Source organism: Triplophysa rosa, linkage group LG1 (assembly GCF_024868665.1).
Source record: "Triplophysa rosa linkage group LG1, Trosa_1v2, whole genome shotgun sequence".
Taxonomy (NCBI): Eukaryota; Metazoa; Chordata; class Actinopteri; order Cypriniformes; family Nemacheilidae; genus Triplophysa; species Triplophysa rosa.
In genome coordinates this window covers 6,923,009-6,941,295 of record NC_079890.1, presented here as the reverse complement: position 1 = coordinate 6,941,295, position 18,287 = coordinate 6,923,009, and the positions used below count along the sequence as shown (strand labels likewise).

At 37.4% G+C, this 18,287-nt stretch overlaps 1 protein-coding gene across 1 annotated transcript in view; it reads left to right on the top strand.

Moving 5' to 3' along the window:
- rce1a (Ras converting CAAX endopeptidase 1a) overlaps window positions 1-17,858 on the top strand; it is a 50,205-nt gene extending 32,347 nt beyond the window's left edge. Inside the window, exons 4-8 of the mRNA XM_057356951.1 lie at window positions 927-1,005; window positions 1,122-1,289; window positions 2,992-3,063; window positions 3,158-3,220; window positions 3,976-17,858. Coding sequence (XP_057212934.1) covers window positions 927-1,005; window positions 1,122-1,289; window positions 2,992-3,063; window positions 3,158-3,220; window positions 3,976-4,202 — 609 coding nt within the window. The 3' untranslated portion in view covers window positions 4,203-17,858. The remainder of the gene's footprint in view (window positions 1-926; window positions 1,006-1,121; window positions 1,290-2,991; window positions 3,064-3,157; window positions 3,221-3,975) is intronic.
- Window positions 17,859-18,287: the final 429 nt, after the last annotated feature.

Genomic DNA, 18,287 nt, shown 5'->3' with positions numbered 1-18,287 from the left:
CTGTATTTCTCAATTTGCACAAAACACAGAGCGAATACAAACAATAAAGCTCTGCATGCAACCCAGCATTAAATGAAAACACTCCTTATATATTGAAAATGATTCAAACCGAATAAAGCATTGATTGAATGCATAGAGCAAATTTAAAATGTAAACCCTTGTTAAATTAAATTATTTATTTATGACTTGTATTAAATATAATTATTAGTGCCTGTGAATTTAAATTCTTGTAACTTTGATGTTGTAGACAGCGTTTGTCTTATACGCCTAAACGTCTTAACTCTTGCCCGTCTGCTGAATGAGGCAATGAGTTTGATGCGTCAACTCGCGCTGAGTGAAGATCTGTGAATAGTCTGCCACTCAGCGGTAAACAAGAGTCAACACACATTAAAGAATTACCGCTGCGGAGACGGCGGCGGCGGAAGGCTCATTCTGGTTGAGTACCTACTGTATAAGGACTTATAATAAAAAAAACAATAACCACAGGCTTTAGACTGTGACCAAATGGTCGCGTTTTGCGACTATTTTTCCTGCCGGTGCGACCAGTTTTTACGCATCCAGTCACTCCAGGGCTCCAGACTGCGACCAGTTTTTTTACAGTTTCATCTATTTAATGTATTGCTTCTAGTTAACATGTTTTCATGTACAGCTGCTTTGTAACAATGCAAATGTTGAAAGTTGAGTTGAGTTGAGATGAGACGAGAGAACAAAATAAGCTTGATTAAATTGATTAAATAATTGTTGTCAGTGCTCAGCCTGGCTTTGTCTGGATAGAAAAATAAATACATTGTTGTTTTTATCCTAAGCAAAGACAATACAGCTCCCAATATGAGATTAAACAACCACATTAAAAGTTGTTTTCTGCAGTTGCTTTCAGGGTTTATATGAGATGTTTTGATAATAAGTTTCAGTTTGGCCCCTTTCAGGTGCTCTTTCTAGGTCCTCTGATCCAGCTAGCCATGGATTGCCCCTGGAGCTTTATTGATGGGATAAAAGTCATTGTTGGTAAGCAGCCCTGTCAATTTCCAGTAATATATTATGGAAATCTTTATCTATCATGTGATGATGAGCATTATTGCTGCACTTTTAGTTTTGTAGTAAATGCATTCATTTTCTTAAAGACCCATGCTTCTGGGCACTCTGTCTGAGTGACATGCGTTGGTTGAGGAACCAGGTGGTGGCGCCATTGACAGAGGAGCTGGTTTTTCGAGCATGCATGCTTCCAATGCTAGTACCTTGTGCTGGCCCCTCAATCTCCATCTTTACATGCCCACTCTTCTTTGGTGTTGGTGAGTGGCAGTAAAGAATTCATTGTGATCTTTATTTGAAAAAAATGAAGGTAAGAGGCAAAGACTGCTGGCAGCGAGTTGTGTTGAGGGTAAAACTTCAGAATGTCACGTTTACTAATTTACGCTCAAGGTGCTTAATACAAACACACGCACTTTGGTCAGAATGGAAGAGATGTGATTAAAGTGTTTACTTGCCTTCTTATTGCAATTTAAATCAGCATACATTACATATATTACTACGATTTAGGGGTGACCCCGAATAGTCAAAGATTCGATGCTTCGATAGGAGGAGCCTGATTCGACTACCAATCTCACAGTCGAATCTTCGCAGAGGTGTTATGCAATGGGGATCATGCCATTTGGTTATATGTGCAGTGGCGCAGCAGACGGGCATGCTGCGTACTGCACCGCCAGAAATATAATTTATCATGTAAAGAAATGGGACATGTTTAGGGTTGGGTACGAAACCCCCGGCACATACTGTATGAGCGCGAGATCTGGCTATGAGTCAGCGCAGGATCTCATCTCTCCGCGTCTTCTGTGCTGTGAGACCGGTAAAGAGAAGCAGCACGTTCCGCACGCACCCGCAGATGACTCGCAAATGAATGTGTAACACCGTTTCCAAATATTTTTCACTTACTGAATGTTTGGGCATTTAAATATGAATTAACACTTTGTCTGTAAATGCACGTAGTTCGTTACTTAGACTGAACTTTGCGCAGCATGATGATACAAAAAAATATAAAGTAATATAACCAAAATCACTGCATATAGCAAGCATGGCGCAGACTTTTGGAACTTGTCATTCTCTGCACTGAAAGCAAGCGTGCACGTCAGGAGAATGGAGAAAGAGTGCACAGGAAAAAAAGGTGAAAGGGACTATTTGACTGTTTAAATGGTAAGATGCTTTATTGCATTCCTCCTTTAGGGCTACATGTGGTCACTTTATTGGTAGTTCATTGGTAATGAACGTGCTGTATTCCCGTTTGTAAAAAATAATTCATTATTATCAAGTAGTTTTAAAAATAGTTTTGAGGTGAGATCTGGTCTAGTATTGTATGGCACAGCATTGTCACGTGATGTTTAATGAAAATGTCCATTAATGATCTGTGGCTTGTATTTTGAATATATGTTCCCCTGCATTTCAGACATTTACCTAAAAACATTTATTTTGCACATTGCGACTTGAATCTGGCTTATTTCATTTTTTATTTATTATAAGGGTGTATTCTGTTCTAAACAAATTCAAGATATGCAAAAAATATGCAAGACCTGACAATTCTGATTCGACTATGTAAATCCTTAGTCGAGGACACCCCTACTGCGATTATGAGCGTTATTAATTGTGTTAACATGAGGTCAAGTTTAATCCCAATATCGCCAAAAATCTCATTAAAGTCACATGAGGGTGGATGTAAACATGATTTTAATAATTTGCTGACAATTACCACACATCAAGAGTATTTATTATTATTTCTTATTTTTATAATATTATTCAAATGATATGTTACTGTTAAAATCAAGGTATTTATTTATTCTTATGGCTTTAAAGTTTACATATTATCTGAACGCTACTTGGGTGTTTAGTAGAGGAAAATGTTGTTTGGTACTGTCTGTAGTGCTTTCTGGACTGCTATTGTCACTGCAATATATCACTCCATTACTCTCATCATTCTCTCTCTTTCTCTTTGAGCAACTGCAGCTCATTTTCATCATGTAATTGAGCTCCTGCGGTTTGGACAGGGCACTGTCTCAGGGATTTTCCTCTCTGCAGGTAACAAACTCATTAGTTTACTGTCATCTTTAGAGCATGTGCTGCTTGTGAAATGTAATTATGTCTATGATTGTTATTGTTTGTGTCATTACAGTTTTCCAGTTCTCCTACACAGCAGTATTTGGAGCCTATACAGCCTTTATATTCATCAGGACAGGTGCATCTACATTTTATTTTTAATAGTCAAAGAAGACTGTTAGCTGTATTATAACTATATTAACTATTTAAACCCAGGGTTTGGGTTTACACAACGTTTTTAGGAAAAAACTCACCCTAACTACCTGTGAGGGACCAAACAGCCAAGGGCAACAGAAAATACAGGATTTCCATACAAAAATGAATTTCTTTATTCATTTGAGTTTCTTATATATATTTTTTTATTAAAGTACCGGCCCAACAAAAAGGCAACTAAACAGAACTTAACTCAACATAACCCCGAACAACTAAAAGCCACAAATGACACACAATGATCAAATGGTAAACAAGCTATAAAGTAAAACATCGACAGTAATGAGATTTTGGGGCATAAATGTGATCCTGCCTGTGAAAACCAGGTTAAAGTCTCACAATCTAATTATAAGATAACAAGCATCAAACTTCAATTTTCACCAATAAACTCACTGATTTCGACTTTGACCTTTGATGGCGTATTTAAGATAGCAAGGTTATATTTTTACAGATTGTTCTTTACATATAGTAGATTTTATGATTTTAACATATGATTATATCATTTCTTAGTTGTTCATTTAATTGATAACACAAAATGCAAAAACATGAATGTTTGAATTTCTTTGAGGAAATACCAAATTTCCCAATTTAAGTAATGGTTGTTTTAACACTGTAATAACTTGATGATATAACTTTTTAACAGCATATAAAATTATGGGAAACTGAAATTTTTGTGTTTTGCAGGTCATCTGGTGGGTCCTGTGCTGTGCCACTCCTTCTGTAACTACATGGGCTTTCCAGCTCTCAGCGCAGTCCTGGATCACCCTCAACGCTTTACGATTCTATTCTTCTATGTGTTAGGGGTCATTCTCTTCTTCCTCCTCCTCTTCCCTATGACTGACCCGCTCTTCTTTGGTTCGCCTACACCCGTCTGCACTCTGAAATCCACGCCTGGCTCAATCTGCTCCTGATCCCTCTCTCCACCTACACTTCATCCTGCTTTTTATTCATTCCTTATCCTCAGTTATCTCCAGGGCCTACAGCCATTTGAAAAGGAGTGGCTGCTTTTCCCCTGGATCTACAATTGGTACTGCCTGATGAGCAAGGGATTGCTAGGGATCAATTCTGCAGCCTCCGTGAGGTTAGTGGAAGAACTGGGTAAATGCAAAACGTCCTCAGGTGGAAATTGCCATTTGTTTTACTGTTCTGCATGAATGACAGTCTTTCAGGCCTAAATAATGATAAAGACTTGCTTTATAATACATGCCTGCATGCTTATGACAATATTTCTGTGTGTTTATCTTGAAATTGGTGCTGGGGATAATGATCAGACACTATTACGGGTTTACTAAGAAGTTGTACATGGAAATGTGCATTGCTAAAAATGCATCCCTTTCCAAATCCATTTTTCTATTATGAAATTAGATTTTTGCTCACGTACACCTGTTTTGACTGGTGCCCTTACTTGAACAGTTTCATGTTGACCTTCAGCCTCATGACAGTTTTGGAAGTTACTTATATTTTTGGCTTCACCCTCGATTTTTATCTAGAAAATGAATAATTTAATTTTGTACACTTTACGTGTCTGGGGTCTCATTTATAAAACTGTGCGCAGGATCTTTACTAAAAGTGTACGTGTGCCCGAAAGCCAAAAATAGTGTAAGGCAAAAAAATATTCAGACTTATAAAACCGTGCGTACACACACTTCGAAGCAATATTTGGTTTATAAATCACAGATCACCTGCAAGTGTGCGCACGTGCATCAGCCTCATATCCCGCCCTATACGCGCCCATTTTTAACCATATATAGTCAATGCAAAGCACTCAATGAATGCTGATCCGTATATTAATGAGTCTGGCATCCGACCGCTTGTTAAGGTCATATACCGTTTCCGGGGTCCAACCGCTATTAGATTGCATAGGAAAATAACGAAAAATGATGTAAAACTGCCGAACCCCCATCCATAGTTGCCAAGTCCGCTTATAATACGCGACCTTGGGCTTCTTTTTCTGTCAAGTCGCGTTAAAAAATCACTTGTTGCGGGTTTTTGGGCTTATTTTAAAAAATATGGTTGCTTGTTCCGAACCTGACAAGCAACTTTGTTTCTTTACATCTATGGTCGCTGTTTTGTTCAATCCATTAACACTGTCTGCTCGAAGGCAGGCTTTTTGTACTACATGCGGCAGAGCATAGCATCACAGCACTGCGAGAGCTATTTGAAAGCATATAGAGACGTCTACTGTCGAATCACTCTCGCGGTACTATGATGTCACGCAGGAGGTCACACAACAGATCTAAGCACGTAAAACAACATAGAGAAGCCAAGAATGTTACAGTGTTCTCTTCACGTAATCATCGGCGCTCTTTGGATAATCGGAGGTAAATATACTAAACAGATGAAATATTCACTTAAAGATAAAAAGCATTTTATAACCGGGCTACATCATTAAACATGTTAAAAGTGTAGATCTGCGCGGTTGGCTACACAGCATTATTCAAGCCTAAGCACGTGTGAATAGCGTAATTTGTCCTCAAACACACCGCCTCCTTTCCCCTACCAACTAAATGTATTACATCTGTGACGATTAGAATGTGAAAATGAACGAAACGTTCAGATCTGATCACGGTGCAGCAGGGAGGGATGGGATAGGGAGGGATGACCCTATTTATTAGGCTATAAGGTAAACGTCAGACATTTTTAGTGTATTAAATAAATGTATTGATCATTGCAGAATATGATTTTAAAAAGTATACATCAAATGCATATAGTTCAGTTTTACTTTATTATAAATGTGTGGCTGTTACAGCTACGTTAAGTGGTCATTATATCTTCACCTTTTCCATCTCTCCAGGCCTATACTGCTCACATCAGAGATTTGCAATTAATTTTTGTAAAATAATTTATGTTTGTGTTTTTCAAACAGGGTAGTGTCAGTTTAAAATGACCCAGGCTCGTTCATTAATAATAAATAATTGATAATAAATTAAATTGATGATCATGAATAATGTTGGGCTTGTTTTGGGCTTGTTTTTGGAGCTGCAGTTGCTTATTTGTCTTGCAAAAGTTGGCAACACTGCCCCCATCCCATCCTTTATCTCCATAACAAAAGCACAAATGGCCACACATGCGATTCAGTGTGATTTACAAATGAATAATTATTATTTATTATTAGAATTATATGAAAGCCAAAGAAGGTCTTTGCAGCATTTATGTTTACAGCAATTAGACTGATCATTAACACCTTGCCAAAATCACATCATTAATTAGTGGTATCCTTCACCTGAGATAAAATTTGAACACAAATGTAAAAGAGGAATGTTTCTTCATTCCGGTTTTGTTATGAACACCATTATAGTTAGGACCGATAAGGAGGAGAAACGAATGTGCGAGAGCTTAATGGCTGTATTCCTTGACTTTGACATATGATGAAATATGCACAATATTTAAGAAAAATATATTTAGTTATTTACACTGTTCTGCAATTATCTAATGGTATTTGATGCTGTCCTGTATTCCATGTTGTCCGGCCATCTCCTCCTTATGCGCTCCTGTAGTGTGATGCTGAGACAGCGCTGATTAAACATTTAGATTGCATGGATGGATTTCCGTTAATTGCAGCGAGTCTACGATGGATTTCCGTCAACTGCAGGGTTCCTGCCTGTCCTTAATGTCTTAAATTCACTTTTCATAATTTTAACCCTTTGACGCGTACGATCAAACCGGTGTGATCATTCTAGGCTGGTCCCTGCAGCGTACAATCACACTGGTGTGATTAGACAACCCTTTCTCACTCCCGACTTGTCACATATTTACGCTCGGTCAGCACCCCACGGCATCACCTTTGAACTCGCAGGGTACCCCTTTGGCGTCGTTTTTCGACGAACAGGGAACTGCGTTGCTGTTTTCTAAATGCTCCAGACTGAGATGCGTGCATTTCATAGCATTTCACTTAACCCCAACCTCACCCTAACCCTAACCAACACAGCACGCGAATAAAAGTACAGTCACGGGTATTTATTGCACAAACTGACCAATAGCATTACAAAATGTAACAAACAACTCGTTTCGAAGACCTTTTTGCACCAAAGCCGTACGATAACTTTACATGGAGATGCCGTGCGTGTCCGTGAATGCATGAGGTCGGCACCCATTTAAAGATAAACCGGAACAGCTAGATGCAGTCGGTTGCGGGAGCCAATACCGTTTCACGTTCAAAGCCAACGAAATGACGCGATCGGTCACGAGATACGGGACAGCCAATGGCATCGAAGCTGACGTAACTTCCTCTGGTGGCAAATTTTGAACGTTCTTCACTGGATTTGAGATTTACGGCGGACGATGATCGCTTTCGCATCTGTTCCTCATACAAATCGATCGTTTCGCGTTGGTACCCTTGGAATATCTGTATTTTTGAATGACATTGTGACTGCTTGTATTATGTGTTTTATATTACGATAAATTAACTGTTACATTACTTGCTCAAACTGTCTGAATAGTGTCATGTAAACACAATTATCCTGGCCATTAATCTTAAATTAAACCCCGAAACATCATCATTGCAAATTACACTCACCTAAAGGATTATTAGGAACACCTGTTCAATTTCTCATTAATGCAATTATCTAATCAACCAATCACATGGCAGTTGCTTCAATGCATTTAGGGGTGTGGTCCTGGTCAAGACAATCTCCTGAACTCCAAACTGAATGTCAGAATGGGAAAGAAAGGTGATTTAAGCTATTTTGAGCGTGGCATGGTTGTTGGTGCCAGACGGGCCGGTCTGAGTATTTCACAATCTGCTCAGTTACTGGGATTTTCACGCACAACCATTTCTAGGGTTTACAAAGAATGGTGTGAAAAGGGAAAAACATCCAGTATGCGGCAGTCCTGTGGGCGAAAATGCCTTGTTGATGCTAGAGGTCAGAGGAGAATGGGCCGACTGATTCAAGCTGATAGAAGAGCAACTTTGACTGAAATAACCACTCGTTACAACCGAGGTATGCAGCAAAGCATTTGTGAAGCCACAACACGCACAACCTTGAGGCAGATGGGCTACAACAGCAGAAGACCCCACCGGGTACCACTCATCTCCACTACAAATAGGAAAAAGAGGCTACAATTTGCACGAGCTCACCAAAATTGGACAGTTGAAGACTGGAAAAATGTTGCCTGGTCTGATGAGTCTCGATTTCTGTTGAGACATTCAAATGGTAGAGTCAGAATTTGGCGTAAACAGAATGAGAACATGGATCCATCATGCCTTGTTACCACTGTGCAGGCTGGTGGTGGTGGTGTAATGGTGTGGGGGATGTTTTCTTGGCACACTTTAGGCCCCTTAGTGCCAATTGGGCATCGTTTAAATGCCACGGCCTACCTGAGCATTGTTTCTGACCATGTCCATCCCTTTATGACCACCATGTACCCATCCTCTAATGGCTACTTCCAGCAGGATAATGCACCATGTCACAAAGCTCGAATCATTTCAAATTGGTTTCTTGAACATGACAATGAGTTCACTGTACTAGAATGGCCCCCACAGTCACCAGATCTCAACCCGATAGAACATCTTTGGGATGTGGTGGAACGGGAGCTTCGTGCCCTGGATGTGCATCCCACAAATCTCCATCAACTGCAAGATGCTATCCTATCAATATGGGCCAACATTTCTAAAGAATGCTTTCAGCACCTTGTTGAATCAATGCCACGTAGAATTAAGGCAGTTCTGAAGGCGAAAGGGGGTCAAACACCGTATTAGTATGGTGTTCCTAATAATCCTTTAGGTGAGTGTATATCTAATATACATCATAATGACGGTGAAATTCGCGTGCCCTTCATGTCAAAAAACGACGCCAAAGGAGTACCCTGCACGTTCAAAAGTGATGCTGAAGGGCGCTGACCGAGCGTAAATATGTGACGAGTAGGGAGTGAGAACATTCAGCGCTTTGGCTGGCACTGAACCAGAGACAGACTCAATCCTGCCACATATCACAACTATGTTTTAATTTGACAGTTAATCTAGACTAATTTTAATTATTTTGCTCCATTATTTTAAACTCTGATTTATCTCTCAGTTAGGGATTAACTTTAAACTTGCTACTGAAGAGGTTTAAATAATAAAAAAACACTTCTATAATAAAATATGCTGTAAAATTATCAGAAACAGACACATAAGCGTCATGTCATGCTTCAGTGATGTGTTTATTGTAAATAAAAATGGAAATAATTAAAACACCTCGACATACGTCGGGGAACAGCGGTTTGATATAGTGGGTGATCGGCTCTGAAGCGTCACGTTTAAGTAAATTCCGCAATTTGAATTAAAATAAAACTAGGATCTACAAAACCTTAGATTAGCTCTAAACTCGGTTTACTTTAGTCTTTGTTGGTGCAATCCTTCATTAGAGTTTGTAAAATACACACTGATGTCTATGGAAGCGGCAATAACAATCTCCTCAAATATAATTTAATTGATGTGTTTTATTCACATCAGATACACAGTATCTGCAATGTAAGCAATTGTTAAGACCACTCTGTTCATCTACCAGTTCACCAGGCACTTACATTTGTGTATTTTGAGAGAGGTGGATGAATTCACGTGATGTAAATACGACAGATCTCAGACCGCGGCAGAAACAAACACGGGGTTCACGTGACGTCACACAGCGGTGCGGCCGCCATTTGTAGGACCGTACAGCAACATGCGTCTACCTGTGATAACAGCAAATCTCAAAGAAATGGATTCATGTTTTACAATGCCCTCGTAGTACGGACCCTGCGAGGTCCCTGTTGAAGGAAAAAACGCCCGGCAAATCCGTGGCCACAATTTTGTTATTCGTTCCCTCTGTTAATTTCTTAAATCTGTAGGCTACCCACAAATAAATTCATAAACCGTGCTCACGCTTTTGATTCCTTACAAATGTAATGACATATTTCAGGACCAGTTTATTTTGGATGTGTTTAATGTAAAAATACAGCATTCATTTACTTAACAGAAAGTAATGAAACATTTTTAACAGGCTTCAAAGTAAAATCTAGTATCAACAATAATATCAAGAAAAGTAATAAATAGGCTAATTATGATTTTCGCCATAATCGCGCTGGCCTAAAAAAGAAAGTAGTGTGTTTTTTGTGTGATGTTATGTTTTTGTTTTACAATATAAAAAATGGAGAGTTTTGAGATAATAGAACCTACTGTTGAAGGGTTTCTTTTTAATATATTTAATTTCACATGGACTGTGCTGCTAAAATCTAAAGTCTCAAAAGCCAGTGGACAGAAAACAGTAATCACGCGCATCTCTTAAATGCAGGGCTGCGCTTCAATGTTTCTCACGTGGAGCTCACGCACAATAACTTGTGCAAGTTTTTATTATTTATTGATTATGAAGTTTCATAAAAATAAGATGAAATCCCCATACCATTAACAAATAGTTTTAATTAATAAACAGGGATTTAATACAAATAAATATTTGTTTCTTTACTTAATATTGAAATTATTAATTCTAAACATTTCTTTAATCTAGTTTCTATAAATTCTCATTTCTATAAATGCAATATACAACATTTTAAAATCCCAAAGTAAAAATTAGGGTGTAGTTTGCAAAACTGTGGGAATGGATGTTGAAAGCGTGAGCACAGTTTATGTATTTGTGGTACGGATTTAAAAAAATGTATGGTACTATTTAAAAAACTGAGTGCACGGATTGGAAACCCGTCGGTGTGGTTTATTAATCTATGGTCACGATTTGTTAAACAGAGTGAATGAATTACAAAACTGTGGCCTCGGATCTGAAGTCTTCATAGGCTCTGTAAAAAGGAGACTCTGTTTTTTTTGGTCCACGCCAAATAGGTCACGTGTCTGAAATCCATGAATAGCTAACAAGTATGAATATTTTGAGTAAAAAAGAAAAATGATGTAAAAGCAATTCATCAGTCATACAGCTGTGTGTGTCACATGATAAGCAGTGATGTGTCGCCATGGAAATGTTAAAGTGATACCTTCTTAATGGTCGCCTTGGAATAAGGGCTCTCCTGTTTTTGCCAAGTGGTTGATGTCCTTAGGACAACATCATGTTGACCCTGGGACAACATTTAAATCGACCAATCAGATTTCAGAAATAAATTTACAGTTTATTTTAAGTTTAATCTTCCAACCAGGATTAGGTGCTTCTAGACCATTGTTTTTCACTTATCATTTCCCTCTGATTTTAGGGGTAAGTTATGGTTAGGGTTGGGGTTTGGTGTGGGTTTAGGTTTTATTTATAAAAATGTTGTCCTTAGGTCACCAAAATATGTTGCCCTGAGGACATCAACCACTTGGCAAAATCAGGTCGAGCCTAGTCAAACACTGTAACTAGTCAAACACTGAAACGGGTTTCAGGTGTAGCAAAGCTTCAGCAAAAAAGTGAAAAGCACTCTAGAGGCTTTTGCACAAGAATAGCACTTTTTGGTCTTTAATGGTGGAGCTGTTACTTTTTTCGAGTTTCAGAAAACATTGTTTGTTCTTATAAGATAAATAAAAACATGCACTGAAAAGTTATGTAGATGGTTGATTATTTGTCAAGGTAAGTATACTTTTTCATAGATTAAAAATAGCTTTTAAAATACGCAAACTGGCAATATTAAAGCGGTTTAAAACATATCCCCTTAGAACGCTATTGGTCTCGACTATTTAAATAAAAATAGTTCAAGGAATATGACTTGGCCTGAAAAAAAATCCAGTCAGAAGAATTATTGTCACTTTAATCCATGAGATTGAATTTGATTTAAGATTTGCGTTGGATTTTACAAGAAGGTGCATGAAACAATTCAATACAAATGCGCAAATAACACTGCAGATTTAATCACCATTATAATGTGGATCTAACGTATGATATGGAGTGAAATTAAATGTGTGTGAGGTAGGGGTGTCGAAATTAATCGTTTTTACGATGCATCGCGATGCAAACGAGGACGATTCGATATCGGTTCAGACCATAACCGGTTATGACGTACTTACGTTTTTCTGACGTCATGTCGCATACGTGCTTTTACTGCTTTAGCACACAATGGCGGAGGTAGGCGAGAGTAATTAAAAATGCTAACTTGAGAAACACGTCAGCCGTTTTCACCCTGAGCTGTTAACGCCTGTCATTGCCACTGCTGTCTGTGCTCATCGACTTGCAATAACATGCGATTCCTGGACTTCGGTCGCGACAGAGTGGTATGTGACAATAACGGCACATTACATTAGCGAGGACTGGGAGATTACTATGTTCACACTGCAAGCCTTAATGCTAAATTCAGATTTTTTGCTCAGATCTGATTTTTTGTTCGGCTGTTCACACTATTTTTAAAATGTGGCCAATATCAGATTCCAGTGTGAACTCGTGATGGTTATAAACTGAATCGTATGCGCAAAACAACAATAACACGTAACAGAAAGCACGTTTTCATACAGAATTAAGAAAGGGTCTAGTCAGCGGGTGTGTTTGACTTTATGCGGTGCCGAGCGGATTGATCTCACGGCGGGATTTCAGAGCATTCCCGGAGCAGTCCGCTCTCGGGCAGTAGAACACACACCTATAGCTTATGTTTTACCACCATGTCAACACGCACGCGAGTGGTGGATGCAAAGCGATAAAAGACAATAGACACCATTAATGCGTTTGTCGTATTGCATCGCGCCGTATCCAGTGGCAAGATTTCTTATTGTAATGGATTCTATAGTCATTTGTTACATCGCATCGTGCAGTAGACAGTGCAAAGGCTTATGTTTATAATCTGATGCTTGATGTTTGGCAGCCGAGCTGTAAAGTGCACTTCCGTCAACAGAATAGCGCGTGACGCTTTAAATTAGCGCAGAAATATGACGAAGTCGATCTACAATGATGCAAAAGTCGCGTGAATTCCGATATGACCGTTGAGACTGAGGTCGCATTGCGAAACATCAGACCTGAATCTGATTTAGGACCACATATGGAAGTGGCTCAGATCAGATTAAAAAAGATCGGATTCCATGTGGCTTGTCCTGTTCACACTGTCATACAGTAAACAGATCTGGGTCGCATATGAGCAAAAAATCGGATTTTGGTGGCAGTGTGAACGCAAACGAGAGCAGTTTATGAGTCTCACATGGGTGCTCATCTGGCAGAGCTACTGTCTCATGCCCTTATTGGATAAAGATGTAGTGCTTGTGACAGATAATATTTGATGTTTGATACATCGAAGAAGAGCAGGTAAAATTAAAGGTTCAGTTCATATATCTGACTGCTTGTATTTATTGACAAAATTGTATACATGTGATTGTGAACTAGTAAAATTGAAATTTGAGGATGCAGTGCATCGTCAATGCATCGTAATATCGAATTGAACCGAATTGATTACAAGGTAATCGTAACCGAACCGAACCGTGACACTAGTGTAGGTTCACACCTCTAGTGTGAGGCATTAATACTTATAATTGTTCTTATCACATTTACTTCCTGCAGTCTAACTTGAGTTCACTAATTCGCTATTTGTGTCGCCAATTCCCCTTGTCTCCAGAATGTGCGTACGCATGGGTCAGTTTACTTAGAGGTGCGCACATTCTACCGTCAAGTTTGTTTTTAATAGATCACAGATGGCGAGTTGGTGAACTCAAATGTGAGAAGAACGATTTTAAGTATTAATGCCTCACACACATTTAATTTCACTCTGTATCATACGTTAGATCCAAATTATCATGAAGACTAAATCCAGCAGTGTTATTTTCACTTGTACTGCGTGATAATGGTTTCATAAACAACTTCTTGTAAAATCCAACTCAAATCTTAAATCAAAACTAATTATAAATATTTCATCAGTGCTGTCTCACCATCACATTGTTCACTACGGGACAATGCGTGCGCATTCTTTTACTGCACTGTAAAAAATGACACGGATATTTACTTAAAATAATTATGGTAACAATATTACACAAAATATTTTTAAGTACTTTAAAGCTTATTTTTAACGCAATATTCCATGAATAAATCAAGTACAATTACCTAAATTATTTAATTTGAGCTTTGGAGTTTTTGAACTTCTTGATCTTTTTTAACTTCAGTTTAAAAAACATTTATTATTGTTTACAGCATATACGATGTACAAGTAAGCTGAGAGTTGTCTCACAGTACTGGCATTAGCACCATTACTGTTCACTGAGTGAAAAAAACACACATCATGAGCTCTCCCATGACCAAAGCACAAGCACCACTCTTCTGAATGATGGTAATCACAAAACTAAAAAAACAGACAGAATCTCTTCTAAATCTGCAAGACAACTTAACAAAAAACACTATCAAGTCTTTCATTTTATTGTATAGCACATAAAATAGCACTTTTTCACAACAAATGACTCCCCTAATGCTGTCGCATGCAAAGCATGCTGGGAACTCTAAATTCACTGCTCAGTTAGTGAAATTAACTTAAATTAATAAAATAATTAAGTAAAGATCCTTTATACAAGTTTTAAGTGGGTTGAACATGACAAAATTAAGTTGAATTCACTCAATAATTTGTGCATTTAGAATTCCGAGTTTTTTTTTATTTTAACTTAAATTTTGTTAAAATTATACACAGCACACAATTGTATTAAGGAAAATTTACTCAATTAATTTCATGAAATATACTACGACACAGAATTTGTTTACAGTGAAGTGACGCCAAATAATACAGGCAGAACATTTTTAAACTCTTGTTTTCTCTTTTATACACACATTTGATTAAATATTTCACTCTTATTAATGGAGTTAATCACTCAAGTGATGTCTAAAAGTTCAACAAAAGGTATAGATATATTTCTAGAGCATGTTCTGCTTTTAAACATTTTCCATGTTGCGCATTTTAGGGGCGGTTTCCCGGACAGGGTTTAAGACTAGTCCCAGACTAACTTAAATGTTAAAGGTGTCTTGATCAAAAACCGCTAAAAATATCATTGCCATTGTTTTGTCTCGAGATGCACACCAGTAATGTTTTTTGTAAGATATGTTTTTTAAAACGATTTAAATATCCCAATTTAACTAAGGCCTAGTCCTGGTTTAAGGTAATCTCTGTCCGGGAAACGCCCCATAATGTTTAAATGACAGCGAGGTGTGCAAGATCCTCTTAAACTAAATTGCAGAACTCGTGTTCTAAAACATATTTAATGTATATAAAACATTTCTAGCGAGAACAATGATCAACGGTGCGCACTTTGATATTATTGTGGACACAGCGTGATCCGGTGGTTGAACGGTCCATTGGCTCATATCTTCCACATGACTCGTGTATGTCACGTGAATGGAAAAATCATATTTAAATGATAGGCAGATTATGTTATGCATAGTTAAACTAGCCGTTGTAAACTCCATATATTATTATATCGGGGAGGAGATTGGGTGGAGATGCACGTACGCACAGTCTTCCCCTGACTGGGATTATACAGGGAATTATGCGCAGGTTCTGATGTACGCATGGTTTTATAAATCTGAAAACTTTTGTGCGTACGGAAAAACTTCCTTTTGTGTGTGCGCAAACATTAAGGGTGAAATCTACACAAAGTTTTATAAATGAGACCCCTGGTCTTTAGGTACGCTGCTGCAGCAAAAGACATGAGAACACACAAACTTAAGAGTGTGTATCTGAAGACGCAGAACTACCCTTGGCACATTACATCATGCCTAAGCCTAGATATAATAATAGCCGTATTATTCTAAATTGTGAGGCCTTTTAAAGCATTTTCAGTCCTGTATTGGGCATAAGCTAATAAAAGCAAAGGTTATTATTACACCAAAAAATGCTAATACTAATTCATGTTGATGTAACATGTCATTTATAAAATGTTAAGATATTTAGTGATAGGTGTTTTTAAATCGGATTCACGGTTCTATAGCTCAGCTGGTAGAGTGTCACTGAAATGCAAAGCAAACTTTACAAAAGTTCTTATGGAATGCACTGGAAGTGCACTGGAAGTGGACTTGAAAACTTTCATGTTAAAGATTAAAGAGTCATGCGTACCGATGGTCTCATCTTTAGTATTTTCTCGTGTTTAGTTAAAACTGTTCTGCATGCTGCTACAGTTTAACTTGTGGATGTAATGCTATGTTCAAATGTTGATCGTGTAGACACACACAAAATACCGCTCATATACATTCATTCAAGTGTTTGCTGTAATTAAAAATAGTTTACATTAACAAATACGGCTAGCCCAGATTACAGGCGGCTTTGTACAGAACATGTAATGCTATGTTTAAGGTTAGCTTTGTTAGTTGTTTTTAGTTTCAACCCTTGCTAAATGTGAAAGCGGAGTATATATTTAGAGTATATAAAACTTAAAATCCACTATATTGCTCATAATTTTTAATATATTGGCATGGCTACAGGCATGCCCCTACATTCATTATATAGTTTCAATAATAGTTTTTTTCCGTTTTGTGAGAGACCATGCAAAGTAAACTTTAAGCAATAATCTCACAAACAGGATTGAATCAGGGATTTCTATTTAGTGCCATGCAACTTAAATTTCCTGTTCACTTCGAAACTAACTTCTTATTTGGCTTACTGCAAAGAAAACGGTTACCTTTAACAACAGTTAAACTCATGACTGTCATGCAATGAAGAGAATTCAACACGTTCCTTGTGCGTGTTGTAATTGCGGTCAACAGAGGGCGACAGAAGACCATTCTTGTTTGTTTGTGTTTTACACATTGTTTTCATAAGGTGTTATTAATAGCTTTCACGTGAGTTTTTATGAATAGCTTTTTTTTTGTATATTTACATTTATTATTGGATTAGATATACTATACTATAAAATACTTAGTTAAATTATGCCCTAATATGAATGCCTTGATATGCGCTGAAACTTTAATTTGTCAATAAGAGTCATAACTGGGAAACAGATTGGATATCAGAATTCAATGGCATTGAATTGTGATTATTTAAGAAAAGCTACAGGTGCTGTGGCAGAGACAGTTGACTGTTGCCACTTTGATTAATTAATTACCAGTGTAACTGAAATGACATCATCTAGGGAGTTTAGTATTGAATGTTTCAAAAGCTTGCTAAATGTCACTTGCTGCTCGTCTGCACATGTATTGCATTCTCATTTCCTTATGTTGTGAATTTTCTACAGTGATCTTCTCCAAATATTTGTCTTTGCAAGGCAACTTTATATTTTACTTTGTAATATTAGTGACTCTTTTTCTCTTTGAGTTCAGAATATTTACAATGGTCTTTTTTTCCAAGCAAAATAGATTCACCTACAGATGCTTAGCTGGTCATATTTATAGTAGGACATATGTTGAAATCTATTTTTACAAATGTGAAAGTAACTTGATTGCTATTTTAGCTCATTGAAACATCACCTAGACAAATGTGTAATATTTGATAATCGCAACGCAGATATTTAGCAAATAGACTGGTTGGTGTTAATTACACACTCCTCAGATGTTTATACTGAGAGCTATATTTTATAATCTATTTTGGTGACTCAGAGAATAATGTGCACGCAAGTTATGTTTGACTATCGTGCAATGCAATTTTCTGCAATTCACTTATGGACAATAGTATTTTTATGACAATCTTTTTGGTTGTATTTTAATTCACTCTGCAAAATGTTGCTGTTTGTAAATAAACATTTTTTAAACATTTTTGAAGTTGCATTTTTTTTGTGTCTTTATTTCTACATCACTTCTTGGGGAAGTCTGCAATATCTATGCCACTAGCAGCACTAAAAATATTGCAAAATGATCTCTCTCCTCCCCACCACTGTCTGCCATAATTTGAACATTTGGCTATTGGTTAAACCAATAGTTGGCCTGTAAAAAGTCGGACCGCCCAAACAGTTAAATTTTGAAAGCAACAATTTGTACACTTTTTGGAATATTTTTTCTATTTTTAAAGAATCAATTCTTAAGGTTTATTTGTAGCACTGCATTTTAAACTGGACAAAAGTTTTTTAACAATGCAATTGTCACACTTTACCCTTCAATTTTCTATAAATTGCTAATACAGAATGTAATACAAAATGTTAAATACAAAATGGGTTTGTTTTATCCTTTTAATCTTCAGGAAGACAC